At 44.8% G+C, this 27,212-nt stretch overlaps 1 protein-coding gene across 1 annotated transcript in view; it reads right to left on the bottom strand.

Annotated features, from left to right (window-relative positions):
- The window catches only part of ankfn1 (ankyrin repeat and fibronectin type III domain containing 1), a 198,624-nt gene that overhangs the window by 60,543 nt on the left and 110,869 nt on the right, over window positions 1–27,212 (bottom strand). The window contains exons 7-9 of the mRNA XM_041815146.1: window positions 17,184–17,309; window positions 8,269–8,464; window positions 5,156–5,366 (exon numbers count right to left, since the gene is read on the bottom strand). Of these exons, the coding sequence (XP_041671080.1) occupies window positions 5,156–5,366; window positions 8,269–8,464; window positions 17,184–17,309 (533 nt within the window). The remainder of the gene's footprint in view (window positions 1–5,155; window positions 5,367–8,268; window positions 8,465–17,183; window positions 17,310–27,212) is intronic.

The following is a 27,212-nucleotide window of genomic DNA, read 5'->3' as shown; positions in this document are numbered from 1 at the left end:
AGCTGTAAATATCAGTCTATATCAGCTGTAAATATCAGTCTATATCAGCTATCAATATTAGTCTATTTCAGCTGTAAATATCAATCAATAATACCTGTAATTATCAGTCTATATCACGTATAAATATCAGTCTATATCAGCTGTAAATATCAATCTATATCAGCTATCAATATCAGTCTATTTCAGCTGTAAATATCAGTCTATATTACCTGTAAATATCAGTCTATATCAGCTGTAAATATCAGTCTATATCAGCGATTAATATCAGTCTATTTCAGCTGTAAATATCAGTCTATATTACCTGTAAATATCAGTCTATATCAACTGTAAATATCAGTCTATATCAGCTATCAATATTAGTCTATTTCAGCTGTAAATATCAATCTATATTACCTTTAATTATCAGTCTATATCACGTATAAATATCAGTCTATATCAGCTGTAAATATCAGTCTATATCAGCTATCAATATCAGTCTATTTCAGCTGTAAATATCAGTCTATATTACCTGTAAATATCAGTCTATATCAGCTGTAAATATCAGTCTATATCAGCTGTAAATATCAGTCTATATCAGCTGTATTCTATATCAGCGATTAATATCATCTATATCAGCGATTAATATCAGTCTATATCAGCTGTAAATATCAGTATATATCAGCTGTAAATATCAGTCTATATCTGCTGTAAATATCAGTCTATATCAGCTGTACATATCAGTCTATATCTGCTGTAAATATCAGCCTATATCAGCTGTAAATATCAGTCTATATCAGCTGTACATATCAGCCTATATCAGCTGTAAATATAGGTTATAAAAATATATCTGTAGATGTTCTTGATACTACTGATCCTTAAAATAAACACTGCCTTTAAAGAACACTAGTTCAAGAAGAATCAAAATATGAGATAGGAGGTGTATAACTGTCTACAAAAGACAGAGTCTGGTGATATTTTTGCATAAATTTGCTGAAAAGTTGGCCCGGGTTGAGGACCTTGAAGAATGAATAACAGCTCAGATCAGGACTTGACTTGTGCACATTTCATGAAAAGAAACTTCTGCATTTGTTGAAGTTTTCATGAATGTTACATAGAAAATGAAAAGCACAAAGAAACAAAAAAGATGTGCCAAAGGTAAGCGGTGACACTGAGCTCTTTCTCGTGGGTTTGGCGTGGAGATTTGTGGGTCTGTTGTTCAGAAAAAGGAACGTGGGGGAGTGAGGCTGTGGTTCAGCTCTGCCAAGGCTGCAGAGGTCTGAGGGTCAGACATATTTCAGAGCAAAGAGAGAGTCCATGTGAGCGCACGGTGAGAACACAGAGGGAACATGAAGACAGTCTGTGACCATGAGACCATAAAAGGAGCAACGCTGGTAATCACAGTGAGTGAGAGCGAAGGTGACGTTACCCTGAAGCTCACTACCTCCATATCTACTGGAGTTGAGTTCTTACAATAGCTCAGATATTTCAAAGATTTCTTAGATTGCTTGCAGTGTTAAATGTAAACAGAGAGTTTCAAACATTGCGGGGCATGCTCCATATATATCCGATAGATTTTTTACCTGATTTTGAAAATATTTTACAACCCCAGTTCCTAAAAAGTTGAGATGCTCTTGATATTATAGGCTGAAGATGGTGGAAGATTCCTCTCAGTCCATTAATGAGCAACATTTTTCTAAAACTGTTCCACAATTTTTAGACCCAGTTTTAGGAAATTAGTGAGCTTCGGCCCAGTTTTACTTCTGCAACTCTGCCTCTCTAAAATGCTCCTTTTATACCCGGTCATGTGACTGACCTGTTGATAATTAACCTCATTAGTTGTAAAATGCTCCTCCAGCTGTTTTTCATTAGTACCACTTACTTTTCCAGCCTTTTAATGCCCCGTCCCAACTTTTTTGAGATGTGTTGCTGCCATCAAATTCAAAATGAGCTAATATTTTAAATGAAATGGTAAAATGTCTCAGTTTCAATGTCTAAAATGTTGTTTTTGCTCTGTTATCATTATTTATCACTGACTTTGTTTTTATGAATGTTTTTCCGGCGTCCCAGCTTTTTTGGAACTGTGGTTGTATTAAATGAAGGCTTATACTTCTACAGCTGTAAAATACACCTCCCTGGTTTCTAAAACCCTGACTTTACTTTAACGATGTGAACAGACGCTCACATACGAGGGCAGTGATGGAGATTTACCTGGCGTGCAGACGCTCGCCGCTGTCACGCTGACGGATTTACTCGACTCGTGAGGAATGACATAAACAGAGAGCAGCGGCCCCGGGAGGGAAAATGGCCCCTCTGTTGACTCTGTTTGTTTACAACCCTGGGACTGTACCGCCACCTCCGCCGCTGCTGCCATGAGGAGACCCCCCTGCCCCCCACCGCCATCCTCCTCCCCCATGGCACAATAAATCACTTAGAGGTAATTGCGGCGGCGTTACATGCATCATTGGAACAGTTAAACCATTAAAGGACCAGCCGAGGTAGAGCTGGAGGCCCGGAGCTGGAGGGGAATGATGTTTTACCAACACAGAGAGGCAGACTGAGAGAACGCCACGCTTTACTTCTAATTCTTACATTAAAAAACACATAAAAACGGGTCCAGATCCAGAAAAATGCTCCAGATACTCAAACCTGGCATTTTCACATCATAAAGGTTATAAAACTGCCACACAATAAACATGTTTATCAGACCTTCTATTGATCACATTGACCAATCAGACTTCATCTTTCTTCCTGAAGGTCTCAGCGTCACCATGGAGACCACAGTAAACACTAGCACACGGCCCTGATCTGTTCACCTGTAAATGAGGTTTGTGTCTATCAGACCGAAAGGTCAGACCAGACGGATAAAAGCTCCAGCTCAGCCCCGAGGTCAGGCTGAAACAAAGTACACAAACAGACGCACACAACACGACTGCAGAGACAAGAGGCAACACTGGAGGAGGATTTAGATGTTCACCAGAGGAACATGAAGGGAACGTCCTGAATGTTGGAGGAAATCATCCACCGCCTAAAGCCAGACCACACCACAGGCTTTTACTTACATTCTGTATGGAGTCATTATTGTTACAAAACTTAGCTCAGTCGGGACTGAGTGATTCTGGGCTCAGAGTTTTCTTCAAACTTTCCCAGGAGTTCTCAACCTTTTCAGCCCACAACCCCCAAAATAAAGGTGCCAAAGACCGAGGACCCCCACTGTACCTGAGGGTGGTTGAACACAGACATGAACGCTCTAGAATAGTCACCATCAGACAAGGCCGTCCATGAGGAGAGTAGAGGGGAGAGTGCTCTGGAGCCCAGATTAACTGGGGGGTCATGGAGGTCAACAACAAGGCTGTCAAATTCTTTAACCTGAATAATAACCACTCTTATCAAAGCTACCTTTTTTTAAAAATTCATTTGTGGGTTTTTATTCATCAAATGGGTTAAAGGCAAGGCAAGGCAAGTTTATTTGTATAGCACACTTCAGCAACAAGGCAATTCAAAGTGCTTCACACAGTTCATTAAAATACATTGACAAAGGGAAAAAAGAAACACAGTGAAAACATTTTAAACGAAGCATGTAAAAGGTGATTAAAAACAGCAAATGCAAAAGCTGGTAGAAAAGGTTGCAAAATGGGATTTTAAAAGTAGCAGAAATGGAGTAAAAGTGGCAAAAATCAGGCTTAAAAAGTGGTGAGAGGGCTTAACAGTGGTAATATTTGATTTAAAGTGGCAGAAATGAGTTGAAAGGTAGGGGTACAAATCGCCAGTTTCATCCCGATTAGGGATGGGCGTTTAGAAGAAACCTGCCAACTCAAGCATCTATAATGTTAACGATCAATTAATTGATTAATCGTTATGTATGTATAAAAACATACATACATACACATATATATACATGTGTATATATATATATGTATGTATGTATATATATACATGTGTATAACACTTCCCTATATCACAAACACAAGTCACTAATGAGTGTGTTTCTCAATGATGGGAACTAAATACCAATATCAGATCGACTAAATTCCCTGTGATCGACCAAATTCTTAACGACCAATCAATCGACCCTTGATTAAGCTAATTGTCCCCATCCCTAATCCCGACATGATACAGTATGGATATTATGATTTTGGACAACAATACGATTTTCCGATATAAAGTCTGCCATGATATGATTTTGAATCTGTCAGAGATAGCAGTAAGAGTGAATTCAGCAGAAATATCTGGGTCATTTGTCTACTTTTAAGGCAGAGATGACGTCTGTAGGAGGAACTGAGTTGGAATCGACTGAGATGTGTGTGTGACAGAATGTTGGGACTCTTGGTAGACGATGGACCAAGGATGGTCAAATGTTTGAGGAGGGAACAGCAGAGGGTTACAGCTTTAGACAGATCAGGAGACCACATTTAGGATCTTCAGACCTTCATGGTTTATCAAATGAGAGCAGCAAAGTCACAAGCTGGGTTTCCATTACAGCTTTTTGCTAAATAAAAGCAATATTTCTTAAATTGTGATTAAGTACAATTGCTCTTTGAATGTGTTTCCATTGAAGGGAGTTTTTGGCATAGGCCTTGCAATTCTCGTAAAATCTCATCTTGCATGAATCCGCTGCAGGGAAGCTTGACGCTCAAAACCTGTTGCGTGTTGGTACGGTTTTGGTTACATCTACGGCGGCTGCCTTGATAATTTTGAACAAAAGACGAAGGAAACGGATGATAGTTCAGAGGTAGGACAAAAGCCACATCAGGGTAGAAGTATGATTTTAAGAAAAGTCTCGTCTCTTCTTCTGTCCACACGAACCGCGCCACGTTGTCTCGGAGTGACTGGTCATGTGACACCGAACGTCACGTCCCGTGACTTGTAAATGCGGAAAAAGTGTTTCTGTTGCACTTTTGTGATATATTTCTACGCCGAAACACCTGAAAAACCTCCTCATGAAAGCGTAAAAACTTTTTAGCAATATTTTAGGGTTTTTTGGAAATTCAGGTGTTTCCATTGCCAGTTTTTTATTGCGCTATTTCGATTTTGTGCTTTTCCAAGTGTAATGGAAACCCAGCTACTGTCTCAGTTAACATTTTTAACAGCAGCGTGCTCCTTAAACCGCAGATTAAACCGTCTTACATCCTGGAAACCTTTGACTGTAATGAACAGGTGTACAGGAAGTCGTACTCACAGTGTGGGCTCTCCTTGGCGCCGGCCTTCAGCAGCAGCTTGGCAATGGGCGTGTTGTTGGTCATGATGGCGATGTCGAGTGGCGTGAGGCCCTGGCTGTTGGGCGTGTTCAGGTCCAGCTCCTCGGCCGAGAACTGGTACAAGAGGATCTGCACCGAGTCCAAGTCCTGCTGCTCGACCGCCTCGAAGATGCAGTCGCTGCCCTGCATCGTCTGCATGCAGGAAACACAACACGGCTTTATTTCAACATACATCTACACAGAAACAACGGCTTTATCAGAATTTGTGAGATTTTGAAAGAAAGGTCTGATGGTTTAGGGTATGAAATAAATGGCTTCCCCATCCATGACAGATGCTGCAACCTTCGCGATTTATGTTTGCCATGAAACAGGAAGTAGTTTTTAAACAGCTCACTCATGCTGCATGCCATAAAGACTTGCAGTGATGAAGAAAACAGCTTTAAAAACAACGTGGTTCACTCAAAAAGAACGCCACGTGATGCCGAACAGAGCAGAAATCTTGTTCTTTTATTGAGTCGCCATGTAAACATCAGCACACACAGCAGGACTCTGATGGACCTGAACAGGGAAGCAGAATGATGAGTTTAAAGACCACACAGCGGCCGTGTTGTGCTGCTGAAGCTCTTTATGACAGAGGAGCCATCGGTGAATACCTCAGCCTTACATAAAGAGCAGCGGCATGTTATTCTTCTGTCCATCTCTGCAGCATTATTCCAGCTCAACAGCAGAGAGAAAAACTCCTCATGTTCAACAAGAATGAATCAATGTGACATCTTCAACCACAGGAAAACACACATGGCCTGTTTACCCAGGTCCGAGGCTACAACTGCTACAACGGTTTATTTATTTATACTTAAGTATGATTTACTGACGGGTAAACTCATTATTATCTTTCATTTTCTAACAGTTTAATCTCTAAGTATGAGCGCCATATTTGTATGGAGTCATTACTGATGCTAAACTTTTAAGGGCACGACCTCAGATGGTAAAAAAACTACGATTTACCACCCAGACCTGATTACTGCCAGACCTGGATCCAGAACCTGTCTGACAAAGAGAAGTAGGCTAGAGATCTCCAACACGTCATGGAACCATCTAAAGAAACTCAAGAACAGATAAGGAACAACGTGTCTGACATCTATCAGCCTGAAGGGGATACAGAGATATTTCTAAGGCTTTGGGACTCCAACCAGCCATGGTGAGAGCCATTATCCACAAATGGAGAAAACCTGGAACAGTGGAGAACCATCCTAGAAAAGGACTGTCATTTCTAAGTCTTTGGGACTCCAACCAACTCAGTGAGAGCCATTATCCACAAATGGAGAAAACTTGGAACAGTGGTGGAGCTTTCAAGGAGTGGCCAGCCATTTCTAAGGGTTTGGGACTCCAGCCAACCAAGCTGAGAGCCATTACCCACAAACAGAGAAAACTTGGGACAGCTGTGAACCATCTCAGGAGTGGTCGGCCTACCAACATGACTCCAAGAGCGCATGGATGACTCATCCAGGAGGTCCCAGAAGAACCCAGAACAATATCTGAAGACCGGCAGGCCTCACTGACTCAGTTAAGGTCAGAGTTCATGATTCAACAATCAGAAAGAGACTGGGCAACAATGGCATCATGGGAGAGTTCCAAGACCAAAACCGATGCTGGGAAACACAGATTTAGAAGTTAAAGTGACAACATTTTGATGATCAAATAAAAACCAACAGATTCTCCATCTTTAAAATGACACAAAGCCATACCCTTCCATTGAAGACACTTGAACCAACAAACATTTGATATTTTCCTTGAAAACAGAAAAGACTAAATGAGTAATCAGTTATGACATGATTGGATTGGTTAGTCACTGCAGTCATAAGGTGGTACGATCTTTCTTTTGTGTCTCTGCAGAACAACAGGACTCATAAAAACACCATGAATCAGAACCACAGCACTGCCAACCAGCGAACACGTACCACCGCTCTGTTCTCTGTTTCACTGTAAAACCGTAAGTATATAGAGAGAATAGGATACAGAGCTCTGTGTGCAGCTGTAAAGGCTCCATACTAAAGAGAATGAGCTGTTTGAAGCCTCGGCTCTGTGTATCCTACAGAGAGGATGGATATAGATCTCAACACCATGTGACCTCTCTGATTTACTTCACAGGATCCTATAACTACAAAGACTCGCTCGCAGCATACACGGAGGTAAGAGGAGGGAAGAAAGAGGCTACCATAGCAACCACAGATGTTGACAGGAGGTCCTGCCTTCTCTGTTCAAGGCCCCAAAACAAGTCTATAAAAACAGGACCATGGATTAGAGTCAGGATTCTGAAATTGAAGTCTGAATTATGATGAAGGCTTCTGAAGGCTTCATCACTGACCCGTAAACCAAATGTATTTTAGTGAACTGAAAGACCAGTACAAGCTTTCTGTGTGAAGACTAGATGATTATTTTACTACTGTCTCCTCTCTGGTCCATCTTTCCTCAGCCTGGTCTTCCTGCCCCGTCTGCCTCCTTCTGTCACGTCCATCTGTAAATGTCAAACTATCAGCCTGTTATTTAATAATCAATAGACTCTGGATTGTACCAAAGATATTAAAACAAACTAAATGTCATTTTAAACAAAAGACAAAGAGGATCTACAGGAGCAGGAACAAAGACAGAGAGGGGACGGCCTGTTTTATTCTGATGTAACCGTGAAGCTGAAATTAAATCAGAGACGTGACAACAAACGGTCAGAGAGTTTGTCCTCTGGAGACGGGGATGTTAACGGGATTACACAAGCTAACCCGATCTTTATTGATCCCTCTATGGCAGACCCACAGGGTCTGGATCTCCGGAGGGGTTTCTCTTCTACATTCAGTCCAAAATAAACCTGAACGTGGAGGATCGATGAGGAACACTGACACAGGCCTCCTCTATGACGGTCCTCCCGAACACCGCCGGGAAAACCGTCCTCCTCTACGACGGTCCTCCCAAACACCGCCGAGAAAACCGTCCTCCTCTACGATGGTCCTCCCGAACACCGCCGGGAAAACCGTCCTCCTCTACGATGGTTCTCCCAAACACCACCAGGAAAACCGTCCTCCTCTATGATGGTTTGACTCACCGAGGCTTTGCGTAGGCGGTCCGTCTTACTGAAGAAGTACGTGTCTTCAAAGGAAGACGTGCTTCCTCTCAGCTTCTCCGACAGGTTCCTGTAGAGACGCTTGGCGGCGTTTGGGGAGGCGGGGCCACCAGGACACTTCCTGGTCTGAGACAACTGCAGGTTCTGCATCTGCTGCGTCATGACTACTGGGAAGCGTCTGAGGAGAAGGGAAAGAGGAAGACAGAAGACGGTTAGAAAAGAAAGAACGGCTGATAGAGGGGGAGATGTTGATGTGCTCATGTTTAGGATTGATGATGTAGGCTGCACGTCGGTGTACGGTGGCCCTGAGGGTCATATGAGAAAGATTTATCCTGCTGCAGAATACCTATATCTACGTTGGTTCATCTTTCATTTAAAACATTCCAGGACATGAAAAAGTTTTTGACTACACTCTAAAGTCAGAGTATGACACCAACGATACTGAGTACAGTCTAATTAAATCAGCAGGAAAGTTTTAAAGAGATAAATGAATTAAAATCAAGGAATTTATACATAATAAAACTCTGCAACAGACAAATTATTTCACAGCAGAGGAAAGATTTTGTGCCATGTAAAATATTTCCCAGTAAAATAAATATTTCACAGTAGTCAAAATATTTCACAAAATGTGAAATATTTCACAGTAATACAAATAGTTCACAACATGTGTAATATTAAGCAATAGAAAACAGAAATTCACAGCAGATGAAACATTTTGCAACATGTAAAAATATTTTACAGTAGTCAAAATATTTCACAGCATGTGCAATATTTCGCACCATATAAAATTTTAAAAAAGCAAATGAAACATTTTGCAGCATATGAAATATTTCACAGTAGCCATTTTATATTTTGCAACAACTAAAACATTCTGCAGCACACGAAAAAATGCAGCATTTGAAATATTTCACAGTAGCCCAAATATTTTTCAGCTTACAAAATTTTTTGAAGTATGTGAAATATTTTACAGTAGCCAAATTATGTTGCAGCAGATGAAAAATTTGTAGCAGACAAACACTTTGCTGTATGTGAAATATTTTGCAGTTGCCAAAAATACTACAGCATAAGAAACATTTGGCAGCATGTGAAATATTTCACAGCAGTCCAAATATTATAAAGCATGTCAAATATATTGCCAAAACAAAATATTTCACAGCAAATTAAAGATTTTGCAGCATGTGAAACATTTCATAGTTACCCAAATATTGCAACAGATACATGTTGCACCAGACAAAAATAAATTGCAGCATGTGAAATTTTCTGTAGCAGCAGCAGCCAAAAATACTACAGCATGAGATATTTTGCAGCAGATGAAATATTTCACAGTAGTCCAAATATTTTGCAGGTGAAATGTTTTGCAGTGGACAAAAAATCGGCTGCCTGTGAAATATTTTACAGTAGTCCAAAGATTTCAGATCATGACTGATATTTTGCACCACACAAAATATTTAACAGCATAACAGCATTTTGCAGTTGCCAAAAATACTACAGCATAAGAAACATTTGGTAGCATGTGAGATATTTCACAGTAGTCCAAATTTTTTGACAAAACAAAATATTTCACAGCAGATTAAAGATTTTGCAGTATGGGAAACATTTCATAGTTACCCAAATACTGGGGCAGGTACATACAGCAAACAAAAACAACAACAAAAACAAATATTTTGCAGCTGCAGCCAAAGTTTCTACAGCATAAGAAACATTTTCCAGCATGTGAAATATTTCACAGTAGTCCAAATATTTTGCAGCATGAGAAATATTTCACACTAGCCAAATCGCATTGCAGCAGATTAAAAATTTTACAGCAGACAAACATTTTTACAGCATGTGAAATATTTCACAGTAGTACAAATATTATGAAGCATGTCAAATAATTTCCCACAACAAAATATTTCACAGCAGATTAAAGATTTTGCAGCATGTGAAACATTTCACAGTAGTCCAAATATTTTGCAGTGTATGAACTAGTTTCTGTAGCCCAAATATTTTGCAGGTGAAATGTTTCGCAGCAGATTAAAAAAAAAAATTGCAACGTGTGAAATATTTCACATTAGACCAAATATTACACAGCAGGGGAAAAATTTACAGCATGTGAAGTATTGCTCCGTGGTTTAAATATTTCACGGCATGTAAACCCTCAGACTAAATGTGCACCCAGATAGATGAAGATTTTACAGCCACTTCATGGAAAGTTGGGTGTCTATTCATGCATTTTTCAGAGATCTGCAGCTTCACATCATGAGCACACTTGAAGCAGCTCGACACTGATTTTCAGGCGTTCCTGAGTCTGTTATTTAACTGTAACTGCAGGGATCAGAAGTGTCAAACAGAAATCCTCTCCACATGAAACAAACCAAAGACCGGATGTGAGAGAAGCACTCAGCCTCAGCACCATCTCTCAGAATATCACATCCTCACACGGAGCGTTTTGGCATGCAGTGAGATGTGAAAAGCAGTGTGACTTTAACGACTCGTCTCTCTTCTGTCGCCGCTCTCACTGTCACAAATGATTGCTTCATTTTGGCGTCCACGGCGTAAATGACCCCCTGTCGGCCCCCATCTGTGCTAATTCTCTGCTGCACCATCGCACATTTCAACACGACACTGGAACGACGCGACGGTCTGAACGGTTTCTGTGGGGCTTTAAGGAGGTGAGAGAGAAGACGGACACCAGCGAGGGTGAGAGAGTGAGCTTGGTGATGTGTGTGAGGGAGTCCAGGAGGTGACAGAGCAGACGATCAGGTCTGAAATCACTCAATGAAAGACTGTCCGAATATGTGAGTGAGACATCTTTAAAGGTACTCTGGTACAGAAATCACTGATCATCGTCACCCTGGATTAGTGATACTCAACATGTGGCTCTTTTATGATTATTTATGGCTCTTCTATATCTTAATTTTAAATATTATTCCCCCTGAGACCTTAAAAAAAGGAAATTTGTTTGCCCTTTTTCAACATTTTTCACCACTTTTTACCCATTTAAGCTACCTTTTTCCATTAAATACCACTTTTTTCCTACTTTCTTGCCCATTTGTTGCCACTTTTATCCCTTTTTTTGCCTAATTAAGCTATCTTTTACCATTGAATACCACTTTTTGCCCTACTTTTTTGCCCATTCAACATTTTTTAACTTCTTACCTATTTTTTGCCATTTTTGTCCCATTTGTGCCCTGTTTCACCATTTTTTCTCCCCATTTTCGCCCATTTAAGATACTATTTACCACTTGTTTTCTCTTTTTCTGCCCATTTTGCCACTTCTTTAAGTCACTTTTTTCCCCATTTTCACCCTTTTTCACCACTTTTCACCCATTTTATCTACCTTATGCCATTAAATACCACTTGTTTCCTATTCTTTTGCCCACTTTTGCCCACTTAAATGAAAACAAGACAGAAATCATGATGTTTGGATGTGGTCCAGCAGATTTTCCAGCTGGTTTTCTGGGCCCCCTTACTCCAAACATCCGGTCATCAGTAAAGAATCTTGGTGTAATAATTGATGACAGGCTGAAATTTGATCGCCAGGTCAGCTCAGTCGTCAAAAACTGTTTTTACCATTTGAGGATTTTATCAAAAGTAAAGGGATACCTGCCATACAGAGATTTTGAGACTGTAATCCATGCTTTTATTAACACACGACTGGATTACTGTAACTCACTATATGTTGGCCTAGACCAGTCACTCTTGCACCGCCTGCAGCTGGTACAAAACGTAGCTGCCCGTCTCCTCGCTGGCAAACGCAAGTGTGACCACATATCCCCCGTTTTGGCTTCATTGCACTGGCTCCCGGTTGCTTTTAGAATAGATTTTAAAATTTTATTGTTTGTTTTTAAAGCTCTTAACAGCCTAGCCCCCCAGTACCTGACTGAGCTCCTCCACTACCATGTCCCTGTCAGAACACTGAGATCGTCTAGTCAGTTGTAATTGGTCACCCCCAAAACAAGGTACAAAATCAAAGGTGACCGAGCCTTTGTGATGGCTGCCCCTCGACTCTGGAACAACTTGCCCTGGCATATCCGCTCTGCGGAATCAACTGAGGTTTTTAAATTATCTCTCAAGACTCACAAATTATATTCAAATCCCATAAACCCATATTTGACTCACAATAGAAATGAAACAACATATCAGATGTTAAACTGAGATATTTTACCATTTCAGGAAAATTTCAGCTAATTTTGAATTTGATGGCAGCAACACATCTCAAAAAAGTAGGGACAGGGTCATGTTTAAGTGGCAAAAACAGGCAAGAAAAAGTGGTGGAAAGGTTTAAAAATGTAGGGCTGTAGTCATCCAAAGAAAAACTCAGTCGACTAAAATCACACCAGATCATCAGTTAATCGACTGGTCGTGGGACGGAACAAAATCATCCTTTTTAACAAAATCTTGCCACACTGTTGCCTTTTGTGACATGTTGTCGATTAACAGGAAATGGAGTATAAACGTGCTTCACATGCTTTGCTCTAAGGTGGGAGGGTCCTAGTGATGTTGTTCTGACTTTATGGATATTTAACCTGTAATTAATTATCCTTAAAGGCACGAATAAATTATATTAGAATAGTTATAATCATGTTTTTTTTTTCTTTTTGAAAATCATATTTTCTAACACTAGATCAGTGGTTCTCAACCTTTTCGGCCCGTGACCCCCAAAATAAAGGTGGGGCCCAGCAAAATCATGGTCCATCGTAGAGTTAAGCCAGGGTATTTTATATTTAACCTGTGTGGTAAACACTTTTGTCAATGAAACAAAATTTGATTCATTTGTGTATTAAGAAGCCCTCATAAAAATGTAAATCCTTTCGTTAAAAACAGAATTAAAATACGCTAAAAATAGCTAAAATGGATAATGACGGCAAAAAATGGTGGAAAAGGTGGTGAAATTAGATTTTAAAAGTAGCAGAAATGGGTTATGCCGAATGCCAAAAATGAGAAAAAAGTGGCAAAAAGTGGTAAAAATGGGCATATTAAGTGGTAAAAGGGATTAAAAAATGGCTAAAATTACTTTAAAGTGGCAAAAATAGGCGGAAATTTGGTGAAATTGGATGCAAATTGATAAAATTAATGGCAAAATAAAGGTTAGCTGAAGCAAAAATAGTCAGAAACTGGCAAAAATGGGCTTTTCAAATTGTGAGATGTGGCTTGAAAAGTGGTAAAACGTGTTAATAGTGGCAATAGAGAGTGGCAGTGTCTCGCGACCTCCAATGGGGTCCCGACCCCAACGTTGAGAACCCCTGCACTAGATAACTGAAAAAATAAAAACACATGACGTCTCCCATCTCACCCCTGCAAAAAAAAAATATTCTTCCAATTAAAGTAGCAGGTTTGATTGTTTGACCAATTGGATTTTGGTCGGACATGAGGTTATCGATAAATTAATCAACCTGTCGACTTGAGGCTCCCAGCCCTACAAAAATGTGTTAAAAATTGTGGGAAAAACATGACGAAAACTGGTCAAAATTTGGCAAAACTGTTTTAAAGTGGCAACAGTGGAATTCTAAAAATATTCTTAGTTTTTTTAGGGAATCTGGAGCCCCCCTCTTAGTGTCGCAACTCCAAAGGGGGTCCCGACCCCAAGATTGAGAAGCACTGCTTTAGTGAATCAGGCCCTGCATGCTTGAACAGCCACACAGAGCTTCTCTGCAGCATGCTGGGATATCAGGGTAATCACTGCTACTACTACACTAGAAAAGCGTGAATCAATGCCCGGCTGTCTGACTGAAAGGAAACAGACCAATGAGAGCCCAGCGTGTTGGTTAAATATCATTGGTTGGGTTCAGCTTCCAGACTGATCCAGATATCAGTCACTGAACATCGGACCCCCTCCCCTCTGAGGGACTGTTAGAATGATTAAAAAGGACAAATTGCTTTTTAATTGTTCTGTTCAGTAAATACACAGGAGGCATGTTATATAAAATATTAACAGTAGTGAACAGCATGCTCATTTACTCTTTACAAACATTCAATATTTACCAGAGCATTCTCTAATATAAAACCATCCTCAGGGACTGGAAGCTGCAGGCTGAGATTGAATTTATACGCTCATGATCAGCTCTGAGTGTTAACACAGGAATTGATTTTTGCTTTCAACAGAAACCTCCTAATTCACCTGCCTGAGGGGATCAAATCTACCTTCATGAGGAGATCCCGGACTAATTCATCCTTTTCTTTATTCAGAGCCATTAGAAGTCAGAGCAGGCAAATCTTTCAGAATAAAAGCATACAGAAGAGGATTTAGAGCAGCAAAAACCGAGCTTTTAATGTGAAAATAAAAAAACATATTTGATGTTAAACTGAGACAAAAATATTAGCTCAGTTTGAATTTGATGGCAGCAACACATCTCATAAAAGTAGGGACGGGCAACAAAAGGCTGGAAAAGTAAGTGGTACTGATGAAAAACAGCTGCAGGAGTATTTTACAACTAATGAGGTTGTCAACAGGTCAGTCACATGACTGGGTATAAAAGAAGCTTTTTAGAGAGGAAGAGTCTCTCAGAAGGAAAGATGGGCAGAGGTTCACCAATCTGTGAAAACCTGAGTCTAAAAGTTGTGGAACAATTTCAGAAAAAAATATTCCTCTGTGTAAAATTGTGAAGACTTTGGCACTGTTCTGGACTGAAATCCAGAAATCATCGTCTGTCAACACAGTTGGCCGTGCCATCCACCAATGACAGTTAAAGCTGGATCATGGAGAGAAGAAGCCATATGTGAACAGGATCCAGAAACACCGCCGTCTTCTCTGGACCAAAGCTTATTTAACATGGACTGAGGAGACATGGAAAACTGTTCTGTGGTCAGAGGAAACATGGAAAACTGTTCTGTGGTCAGAGGAAACAAACATTTTTACCAGTCTAAACCAACTGATTTATTTATGTTACTCTGATTTGCCACTTTTACCCATTTTTGCTACATATTTTTTGACACATTTTGCTACATTTGACTGATTTCCGACAATTTTTAAAAACTTTTTTGTCCCAGCACACTCACTTTGCCTTTTTTAATTATTGTGGCCCATTTTTACCACTTCTTTTTGGAAACTTTAACCCATTTTTACTACCTTTTTCCCATTTTTACTTACTCACATTTACTTCATTTAACTGAGTCAGCCTCTTTTCACCCATTTAAGCCATTTTTTGCAATTTCTATTTGCCACTTTTGACTAAATTCCCCACCCCCACTGTTCTCCTATTTAACCTCTCTTTTGCCTTATTTTGCCCTCTTTAACCCAATCCTGCTATTTTCCCCTCATTTTTACATTTGTTGCCACTTTTAACCTATTCCTTGGGCTTTTTTCTTTTCTATGGCCTGTTTGAACCTTTTATCACCAATTTTTGCCATTAGTAACCCATTTTTGTTGTTTTCTGCCTTTTTTTGCCATTTTTATCCTGTTCCTGCAGCTTTTTGCTTTTCCTTAGATTTTTTTTTTGTTAACCTATTTTTGCTGTTTGCCCTTGTCCCAGCTTTTTGGAACAGGGCTGAAGGTCGGTTTTGGATGCAGGGGATCTTGGGGCCCTCAGGGGCCACTGCATAAAAACATGTATGATTCTGTACTGGATCATGGAGAGAAGAAGCCATATGTGAACAGGATCCAGAAACACCACTGTCTTCTCTGGACCAAAGCTTATTTGTGACCGAAGCCAGATAAAGTTCCTGCAAGTCGGCGTTCCGGTGGTTGAGAAAAGTGGATACAAAGTCGTTTTCTTTAAAATGATCATTTTTTGTTTTTTTTTCTCATTTTATGCAAGTCCCACATTTAAACTACTCATTCAATGAAAAAAGTAACACAAATGTGATATTTAAAAGCGTTAATTTTGTGTTTTTAAATTCCCTGTTTTTCGGAGTTGCTGAGGGGAGATTGAGTGGAGGGGAAAGCGAAACTGCTGGGTGATAATTGGCCACTCAGTCTGCCATTGTTCCCAGTTTCACCCATTGAGATGACAATAACAAACACCGCATGGCTCAAACGCCACCCCTCCCCCGGCACATAAATACAGCTGTTTCTAGTTATCACCTTTATCAACAAGCCTCAAGATGCACCCTGCAGCCAAGAAAAGTAGAAGAGACGATGAAGAAGTGGCAAGAATCATCAACAGACTTGGGACGACTTCAGGATCACTCGACAGTGAAAGTTTGATGACGGTGGATTCCTATGGGAATATTTTGATGAGCGTCACCAGTCTGATTCAGACGCTTGGTTTGGGTGGACTTTATGTAAATGTGGCTCTATTGTTCACGCCCATTACCTGGCCTGCCTGAAGGTAGGAGACGTCCTGAAACTTTGAACCTGGTTTTCTCAGAGCAAACAGAAACTAGAAGTTAACATTCAGATAAGCATGTCTTTGTAAAATATGCTCAGATTAAGGTGTATGATACACCATTTGAAAGATGGGAATCTACACTGTCATAATGTGTAAAAAACTCAAAAATGACCTCGGACGACTTGCAGGAGTTTTTACCAGCTTTGGTCACATTTAACATGGACTGAGGAAACATGGAAAACTGTTCTGTGGTCAAAGGAAACATGGAAAACTGTTCTGTGGTCAGAGGAGACATGGAAAACTGTTCTGTGGTCAGAGGAAACATGGAAAACTGTTCTGTGGTCAGAGGAAACCACAGACGCCGCGTCCTGTGGACTAAAGAGGAGAGGGAGCACCCAGCTTGTTCTCCTGGCTCAGGTCTAAAGCCTGCATCTCTGATGGTATCACCTTGAAGCTTTGCTAATGACAGACATGGAATCTGGACACTCCGCTGGATCTGCAGGTTTCTAACGTTCTACCGTCTCACATTTTTCTGCAAGTTTGAGTGACAGAAATGAAAAAAGAGGACGATGGAGGTGTGAAGTAAAAATCACCGACACTTTCATCCACTGAGACCAAACGCTGTCTAACTGTATCAGTTCTCCTCACCTGTCCAGGCTCAGCGAGGATCGGGGGACTCCCGGGGAAAGCAGAGGCTTCAGGTCTCGGATCAGAGCATCTCCTGCCGGTCTGTGGTTCCACCTTTGAGCCAGCCGGGAGAACCTACTGTCCGACCTACACACAGACACAGATGGGAGGAGGAAAGGCTGTTGGTGATAAAGGAACCATGGGTAGAAAAATCTGTGACAGATTAGAGCCAGTCTCACCAGAGAGAGCAGAGAAAGACTCAGACCTTCAAACATGAAAAACTCTGCTCTTCCTCTGCATCGTCGCTGAACGGACGCCGGTGACAAACGCTGCTTCAACACTGCCGAACGATGGATCAGGAGAGAATAAGAACCACTAACTCTAGAATGATAAATCTTTCAGGGACTGAAAGACTCCATCTTCGGCTCCCTCACTTCACTTCCCAAGCAGCAGAAGTTCAAAACAGTGTTACTCAACCCTGCTCAACCAAAGAGCCAAACTGTTGAAAATTACCTTCGCAAGAGCCACAATCTAAGTTGGGAAAAGTGACAAAAACAGCGTGAAGTAGCAATAAAAATAAGTTAAAGGTGGCAAAAAATAGATAGCACAAAGAAGGTGCAAAAATGGGCCAAAAAATTGGAAAAACAGTGGTGTTTAATGGCAAATAGTAGCTTAAATGGGTGAAAAATTGGATTAAAGTGGCAAAAAATGGGGAAAAAGTAGCAAAAATGGGCAAAAATGTAGGAAACAAGTGGTGTTTAATGATAAATGCTAGATTAAATGTGCGAAAAATTGGATTAAAGTGACAAAAAAATGGAAAAAGTAGCAAAAATGGGCAAAAACATGGGAATCAAGTGGTGTTTAATGGCAAATGCTAGCTTAAATGGGCAAAAATGGTTAAAAAATTGTCAAAAAGGGGAAAAATTGGATAAAAGTCACAAAAATGGGTGACAAGTGGCAAAATATGGTCAAAAAGGGCAAAAAAATTGATAAAAGTGGCAAAAAATGGGATAAAATAGGCAACAAGAAGTGGCAAAAAATAGGAAAAAGCGGTATTTAATAGCAAAGGTAGTTACCATGGGCAAAAATGGAATAAATGTGTGAAAAATTGGAAAAATGGGACTGTTAAGTTCGACAATGAAAGCCTTCTGTATAAGTCTGGGAAACAAACTGATCAATGTGAATAATTTTTGAGGTCAAAGTTCCCTTTTTAAGGTTTCTGGGGAATAATATTTCTGATTAAGACATAAAAGAGCCACAAATCATCACAAAACAGCCACATGTGGCCCCAGAGCCACACATTGAGTACCACTGGTTTAAAATCTGACCAATTCAGTCGATTCTTGGAGTCAGTTTTCTGCCCTCTTCAATCTTGTGGAAGTCAAAGACTCAGAGGTCCACCGGGCAAAACAGGCCAAAAAAAACCTGGTTGAAGTCATGCATTTTCAGTCAGTCTTGTGCATTCTCGCTCGTGTGAAACAAACGCTGCAGCTTTAATAACACGTCAGGAGAGTTCTAAAATCCTCAGTTTCTTCATATTTCTTGTGTAAAACTAAAAGAGTCTGCCTGAGCGTTGGCTGGTTTACAAAGGTATAAAACAAAGACACGACGAGACTAAATCCCTCTTGACCTGGTCTAAAACCTCTGACTAGAGCCAAAACCCAAAGGTACTACTCTTGACAAAAGAAGCCGACTACAGCAGACGCTTAGAGGATCAGAAGGAGGTGAAAAATCTGTTGAGGTATGTTGAAAATCTTTAAATAATTGAAGAGATTCTGCCCTCGTTTATCACCTTGGATACAGCTTTCTTTCCTGACTGAAGACAAAGATGTCCAGCAGGATCTACAGATGTTTTTTGAGTAGAAAAAAATCAAAAGTTTGAAAAAAAAACACGCATTTTCAGTCGCAGTCTTCTGAGCAAGAAGCACAGTAACAAACACAGAAGCTGGTCTCAGGAGAGTCCTACTTTTCTCTGAACGTTGTTCTGGAGAAACGAGGACTCAAAGACTCGGTCTGGTTTCTACATGGACTACAGAAGCTTCAAGCAGAGAGAGGATGAGACTGGACCACTGAAGGGTCAGGCTTTGCCTCAAATCCCTCTTAAACTGGTCTAGAATCTCTGAGCAGAGGATGACTATCGGAGGTGCTCAGAGGATCAGAAGGAGGTGAAAACGTCACTCAGAAGCTGTTAAGGATGCTGAAAATGTAAATCTACTTTCCTCTTCTGCATCACTGCATCGTCACGGCAACAGATGCTGCAGCTTTAAGAACATTAGTGATATCAGAAGAGTTTAAAAGTCAGGAATGTCATGCAGAATTCAAATTTCCCCCCTAAACATGGACTAAAAGCCTCTGTCTGATCTCTAGTTGGACTGCAGAAGAATGAAATAAAGACAAAATGATAACAGCAGCTCAGAGAATCCGGTTTGGCTCTAAATCCCTCTTAAACTAGTCCAAAACCTCTGACTAGACCCACAACCCAAAGCTGAACAAAACCAGGAGAGTAAAGTTGCTGCAAAGCTGCAGATTCTGCTCACAATTTGCAAACGAATGAAGAAATTCTACCTTTGTTTGTTTCTGCACTGAAGTCAAAGATGTCCAGTAGGCTCTAGCATCTAAAGCTTGAGGTAAAATCATGAATCTTCAGTCAGAGTGGAGTGATCCATCAGCAGAGACGCTTCACTGCATCCTCACAGAAACAAAAACATCTCGCTCTGACCTCCTGCTGGACTGCAGAGAAATAAAACAAAGACGAAACAAGACTGCAGCTCCAAATGATCCCAAACTGGATCCTGTTTCCTCCCTAACTGGTCTTAAATCCTTCACAAGAACCAAAATCCAACTCTTCACAAAAGAGTCAACCACAGTAGGCACCGTTTGGTCGTAACAACGGGAAAAGTTGCTCCAAAGCTGCTCAAGTATGTTTAAAATTTGTAAATGATGTTAGAAATGAGGTCCCAGATGCAGATGTTCCTCTCCACAGAGGAAGTCCAACAGGTTGTTCAGCAGCAGATCTTTCCCAGTGTGGGGGTAAAATCTCTCTGTCTGAAGCCTCCTGGCTGCCTCAGGCTATGGATCATCTCCAGAGAGACGGGGGGGGGGGGGGGGTCCAGATCCAGCAGCCCCCCTGCAGAGGATGCTCAGTGCTGGGTGTGAGAGAGAGCGCAGTGTTGGTCTGCTCCTCAGCGTGGAGCTCCAGCTCTGGAGGACTGAACAGAGCACCTGCTCAACGATCGCATCCTGGCGCATTGGCATGCACACAACGGAGAGAGAGAGAGAGCAAGAGAGAGAGAGAGAGAGAGAGGGAGAGAGAGACAGAGAGAGGGAGAGAGGGAGGAATAATGAGATAGGGATGTTTGAGTGTGCAGCCTGCTTCAGTGTGTTTGTAGTGTGTGTTTTGGTGTGAGGGGGTCGTTGTGTAAATGCTGATGGAGGAGGGGCGGCAGCGTCTTCAGAAAAGGCTGAGATATAAAACAGGAGCGAGTGACAGGAGCAGAGAGAGGCTGAAGAGGAGGACGATTAATAATTACACGCATAAAAATGTGATTTCAAGAATAAACATGAATAAAACTTAATGACAATAAATAAATCAGTAATGTTTCTCTGATGGTTTGGGAGGCTGTGTGGAGAATTTATCCCTGTAGAGGCTGTTGGAGGGTTTGAGTCACAACTTCCTGTTAAAGGCCACGTTCACACTGAACGACTAAAATATCAGTTCTGATTCTTAGCAGCAACAGAACAGATTTTTAGTTTAGCTGTTCTTATTCTCTGACTGTTAAGTTTATCCTCCAAACCAACAGGTGGTCTGACTGCTACAGCGGTAGGAGAATTCAGCCTCTAGAAACAGGTGAAAGACTTTTAATGTCCTACGGCTACAACAAGAACCTTCTATGATTCAACAGCCACAACCCTCTATGGCTCTGCAGCCAAAACCCTCTATGGCTCTGCAGCCACAACCTTCTGTGGGTCTGCAGCCACGACCTTCTGTGGCTCTGCAGCCACAACCTTTTGTGGCTCTGCAGCCACAACCCTCTATGGCTCTGCAGCCACAACCTTCTGTGGGTCTGCAGCCACAACCTTCTGTGGCTCTGCAGCCACAACCCTCTATGGCTCGGCAGCCACAACCTTCTGTGGCTCTGCAGCCACAACCTTCTGTGGCTCTGCAGCCAAAACCCTCTATGGCTCCGCAGCCACAACCTTCTGTGGCTCTGCAGCCACAACCTTCTGTGGCTCTGCAGCCAAAACCCTCTATGGCTCCGCAGCCACAACCTTCTGTGGCTCTGCAGCCACAACCTTCTTTGGTTCTGCAGCCAAAACCCTCTATGGCTCTGCAGCCACAACCTTCTGTGGCTCTGCAGCCACAACCCTCTGTGGTTCTGCAGCCACAACCTTCTATGGGTCTGCAGCCACAACCCTCTATGGCTCCGCAGCCACAACCTTCTGTGGCTCTGCAGCCACAACCTTCTATGGGTCTGCAGCCACAACCCTCTATGGCTCCGCAGCCACAACCTTCTGTGGCTCTGCAGCCACAACCCTCTATTGCTCTGCAGCCACAACCTCCTGTGGCTCTGCAGCCACAACCTCCTGTGGCTCTGCAGCCACAACCTCCTGTGGCCCTGCAGCCACAACCCTCTGTGGTTCTGCAGCCACAACCTTCTATGGCTCTGCAGCCACAACCTTCTGTGGCCCTGCAGCCACAACCCTCTGTGGTTCTGCAGCCACAACCTTCTGTGGCTCTGCAGCCACAACCTTCTGTGGCTCTGCAGCCACAACCTTCTGTGGTTCTGCAGCCACAACCTTCTGTGGCTCTGCAGCCACAACCTTCTGTGGCTCTGCAGCCACAACCCTCTATTGCTCTGCAGCCACAACCTCCTGTGGCTCTGCAGCCACAACCTCCTGTGGCCCTGCAGCCACAACCCTCTGTGGTTCTGCAGCCACAACCTTCTATGGCTCTGCAGCCACAACCTTCTGTGGCCCTGCAGCCACAACCCTCTGTGGTTCTGCAGCCACAACCTTCTGTGGCTCTGCAGCCACAACCTTCTGTGGCTCTGCAGCCACAACCTTCTGTGGTTCTGCAGCCACAACCTTCTGTGGGTCTGCAGCCACAACCTTCTGTGGCTCTGCAGCCACAACCTTCTGTGGTTCTGCAGCCACAACCTTCTGTGGCTCTGCAGCCACAACCCTCTGTGGCTCTGCAGCCACAACCTTCTGTGGCTCTGCAGCCACAACCTTCTGTGGCTCTGCAGCCACAACCCTCTGTGGGTCTGCAGCCACAACCCCTGTGGCTCTGCAGCCACAACCTTCTGTGGCTCTGCAGCCACAACCCTCTATGGCTCTGCAGCCAAAACCCTCTATGGCTCTGCAGCCACAACCCTCTATGGCTCTGCAGCCACAACCCTCTATGGCTCTGAAGCCACAACCTTCTCTGGCTCTGCAGCCACAACCTTCTGTGGCCCTGCAGCCACAACCCTCTGTGGTTCTGCAGCCACAACCTTCTGTGGCTCTGCAGCCACAACCTTCTGTGGTTCTGCAGCCACGACCTTCTGTGGGTCTGCAGCCACGACCTTCTGTGGGTCTGCAGCCACAACCCTCTATGGCTCTGCAGCCACAACCCTCTATGGCTCTGCAGCTACAACCCTCTATGGCTCTGCAGCCACAACCTTCTCTGGCTCTGCAGCCACAACCTTCTGTGGCTCTGCAGCCACAACCTTCTGTGGCTCTGCAGCCACAACCCTCTGTGGGTCTGCAGCCACAACCCCTGTGGCTCTGCAGCCACAACCTTCTGTGGCTCTGCAGCCACAACCCTCTATGGCTCTGCAGCCAAAACCCTCTATGGCTCTGCAGCCACAACCCTCTATGGCTCTGCAGCCACAACCCTCTATGGCTCTGCAGCCACAACCTTCTCTGGCTCTGCAGCCACAACCTTCTGTGGTTCTGCAGCCACAACCTTCTGTGGTTCTGCAGCCACGACCTTCTGTGGTTCTGCAGCCACGACCTTCTGTGGGTCTGCAGCCACGACCTTCTGTGGGTCTGTAGCCACAACCTTTTGTGGCTCTGCAGCCACAACCCTCTGTGGCTCTGCAGCCACAACCCTCTGTGGCTCTGCAGCCACAACCTTCTGTGGGTCTGCAGCCACAACCTTCTGTGGGTCTGTAGCCAAAACCCTCTATGGCTCTGCAGCTACAACCCTCTATGGCTCTGCAGCCACAACCTTCTCTGGCTCTGCAGCCACAACCTTCTGTGGGTCTGCAGCCAAAACCCTCTATGGCTCCACAGCCACAACCTTCTGTGGCTCTGCAGCCACAACCCTCTATTGCTCTGCAGCCACAACCCTCTGTTGCTCTGCAGCCACAACCTTCTGTGGTTCTGCAGCCACAACCTTCTGTGGTTCTGCAGCCACGACCTTCTGTGGGTCTGCAGCCACGACCTTCTGTGGGTCTGTAGCCACAACCTTTTGTGGCTCTGCAGCCACAACCCTCTGTGGCTCTGCAGCCACAACCCTCTGTGGCTCTGCAGCCACAACCTTCTGTGGGTCTGTAGCCACAACCCTCTGTGGTTCTGCAGCCACAACCTTCTGTGGGTCTGCAGCCACAGCCCTCTGTGGCTCTGCAGCCACAACCTTCTGTGGCTCTGCAGCCACAACCCTCTATGGCTCCGCAGCCACAACCTTCTGTGGCTCTGCAGCCACAACCCTCTATTGCTCTGCAGCCACAACCTTCTGTGGGTCTGTAGCCACAACCTTCTGTGGGTCTGCAGCCACAACCTTCTGTGGCTCTGCAGCCACAACCCTCTGTGGCTCTGCAGCCACAACCTTCTGTGGCTCTGCAGCCACAACCCTCTGTGGTTCTGCAGCCACAGCCCTCTGTGGCTCTGCAGCCACAACCTTCTGTGGCTCTGCAGCCACAACCTTCTGTGGGTCTGCAGCCACAATCTTCTGTGGCTCTGCAGCCACAACCCTCTATGGCTCTGCAGCCACGACCTTCTGTGGCTCTGCAGCCACAACCTTTTGTGGCTCTGCAGCCACAACCCTCTATGGCTCTGCAGCCACAACGCTCTATGGCTCTGCAGCCAAAACCCTCTATGGCTCTGCAGCCACGACCTTCTGTGGCTCTGCAGCCACGACCTTTTGTGGCTCTGCAGCCACAACCCTCTGTGGCTCTGCAGCCACAACCTTCTGTGGGTCTGCAGCCACAACCTTCTGTGGCTCTGCAGCCACAACCCTCTATGGCTCGGCAGCCACAACCTTCTGTGGCTCTGCAGCCACAACCTTCTGTGGCTCTGCAGCCACAACCTTCTGTGGCTCTGCAGCCAAAACCCTCTATGGCTCCGCAGCCACAACCTTCTGTGGCTCTGCAGCCACAACCTTCTGTGGGTCTGCAGCCAAAACCCTCTATGGCTCCACAGCCACAACCTTCTGTGGCTCTGCAGCCACAACCCTCTATTGCTCTGCAGCCACAACCCTCTGTTGCTCTGCAGCCACGACCTTCTGTGGGTCTGCAGCCACGACCTTCTGTGGGTCTGTAGCCACAACCTTTTGTGGCTCTGCAGCCACAACCCTCTGTGGCTCTGCAGCCACAACCCTCTGTGGCTCTGCAGCCACAACCTTCTGTGGCTCTGCAGCCACAACCTTCTGTGGCTCTGCAGCCACAACCCTCTGTGGGTCTGCAGCCACCCCCCTCTGTGGCTCTGCAGCCACAACCTTCTGTGGCTCTGCAGCCACAACCCTCTATGGCTCCGCAGCCACAACCTTCTGTGGCTCTGCAGCCACAACCCTCTATGGCTCTGCAGCCACAACCTTCTGTGGCTCTGCAGCCACAACCTTCTGTGGCTCTGCAGCCACAACCTTCTGTGGCTCTGCAGCCACAACCCTCTGTGGTTCTGCAGCCACAACCTTCTGTGGCTCTGCAGCCACAGCCCTCTGTGGCTCTGCAGCCACAACCTTCTGTGGGTCTGCAGCCACAACCTTCTGTGGCTCTGCAGCCACAACCCTCTGTGGCTCTGCAGCCACAACCCTCTGTGGCTCTGCAGCCACAACCTCCTGTGGGTCTGCAGCCACAACCTTCTGTGGGTCTGTAGCCACAACCTTCTGTGGCTCTGCAGCCACAACCTTTTGTGGCTCTGCAGCCACAACCCTCTATGGCTCTGCAGCCACAACGCTCTATGGCTCTGCAGCCACAACCCTCTATGGCTCTGCAGCCAAAACCCTCTATGGCTCTGCAGGCACGACCTTCTGTGGCTCTGCAGCCACAACCTTTTGTGGCTCTGCAGCCACAACCCTCTATGGCTCTGCAGCCACAACCCTCTGTGGTTCTGCAGCCACAACCTTCGGTGGCTCTGCAGCCACAACCTTCTGTTGCTCTGCAGCCACAACCTTCTGTGGTTCTGCAGCCACAACCTTCTGTGGTTCTGCAGCCACGACCTTCTGTGGGTCTGCAGCCACGACCTTCTGTGGGTCTGTAGCCACAACCGTCTGTGGATCTGCAGCCACAACCTACTATGGCTCTGCAGCCACAACCTTCTGTGGCTCTGCAGCCACAACCCTCTGTGGTTCTGCAGCCACAACCTTCTATGGGTCTGCAGCCACAACCCTCTATGGCTCCGCAGCCACAACCTTCTGTGGCTCTGCAGCCACAACCTTCTATGGGTCTGCAGCCACAACCCTCTATGGCTCCGCAGCCACAACCTTCTGTGGCTCTGCAGCCACAACCCTCTATGGCTCCGCAGCCACAACCTTCTGTGGCTCTGCAGCCACAACCCTCTATTGCTCTGCAGCCACAACCTCCTGTGGCTCTGCAGCCACAACCCTCTGTGGTTCTGCAGCCACAACCTTCTATGGCTCTGCAGCCACAACCTTCTGTGGCCCTGCAGCCACAACCCTCTGTGGTTCTGCAGCCACAACCTCCTGTGGCCCTGCAGCCACAACCCTCTGTGGTTCTGCAGCCACAACCTTCTGTGGCTCTGCAGCCACAACCCTCTATTGCTCTGTAGCCACAACCTCCTGTGGCTCTGCAGCCACAACCTTCTGTGGCTCTGCAGCCACAACCTTCTGTGGCTCTGCAGCCACAACCTTCTGTGGTTCTGCAGCCACAACCTTCTGTGGTTCTGCAGCCATGACCTTCTGTGGGTCTGCAGCCAAGACCTTCTGTGGGTCTGTAGCCACAACCTTTTGTGGCTCTGCAGCCACAACCCTCTGTGGCTCTGCAGCCACAACCCTCTGTGGCTCTGCAGCCACAACCTCCTGTGGGTCTGCAGCCACAACCTTCTGTGGGTCTGTAGCCACAACCTTCTGTGGCTCTGCAGCCAAAACCCTCTGTGGCTCTGCAGCCACAACCTTCTGTGGCTCTGCAGCCAAAACCCTCTATGGCTCTGCAGCCACAACCTTCTGTGGGTCTGCAGCCACAACCCTCTATGGCTCCACAGCCACAACCTTCGGTGGCTCTGCAGCCACAACCCTCTATTGCTCTGCAGCCACAACCCTCTGTGGTTCTGCAGCCACAACCTTCGGTGGCTCTGCAGCCACAACCTTCTGTTGCTCTGCAGCCACAACCTTCTGTGGTTCTGCAGCCACAACCTTCTGTGGTTCTGCAGCCACGACCTTCTGTGGGTCTGCAGCCACGACCTTCTGTGGGTCTGTAGCCACAACCTTTTGTGGCTCTGCAGCCACAACCCTCTGTGGCTCTGCAGCCACAACCCTCTGTGGCTCTGCAGCCACAACCTTCTGTGGGTCTGCAGCCACAACCTTCTGTGGGTCTGTAGCCACAACCTTTTGTGGCTCTGCAGCCACAACCCTCTGTGGCTCTGCAGCCACAACCTTCTGTGGCTCTGCAGCCAAAACCCTCTATGGCTCTGCAGCCACAACCTTCTGTGGCTCTGCAGCCACAACCCTCTATGGCTCCGCAGCCACAACCTTCTGTGGCTCTGCAGCCACAACCCTCTATTGCTCTGCAGCCACAACCTTCTGTGGGTCTGTAGCCACAACCTTCTGTGGGTCTGCAGCCACAACCTTCTGTGGCTCTGCAGCCAAAACCCTCTATAGCTCTGCAGCCACAA

Source organism: Cheilinus undulatus, linkage group 20 (genome assembly GCF_018320785.1).
Source record: "Cheilinus undulatus linkage group 20, ASM1832078v1, whole genome shotgun sequence".
Taxonomy (NCBI): Eukaryota; Metazoa; Chordata; class Actinopteri; order Labriformes; family Labridae; genus Cheilinus; species Cheilinus undulatus.
Note: the sequence above shows the minus strand (reverse complement) of the source record. Positions and strands in the feature narration are given on the sequence as shown.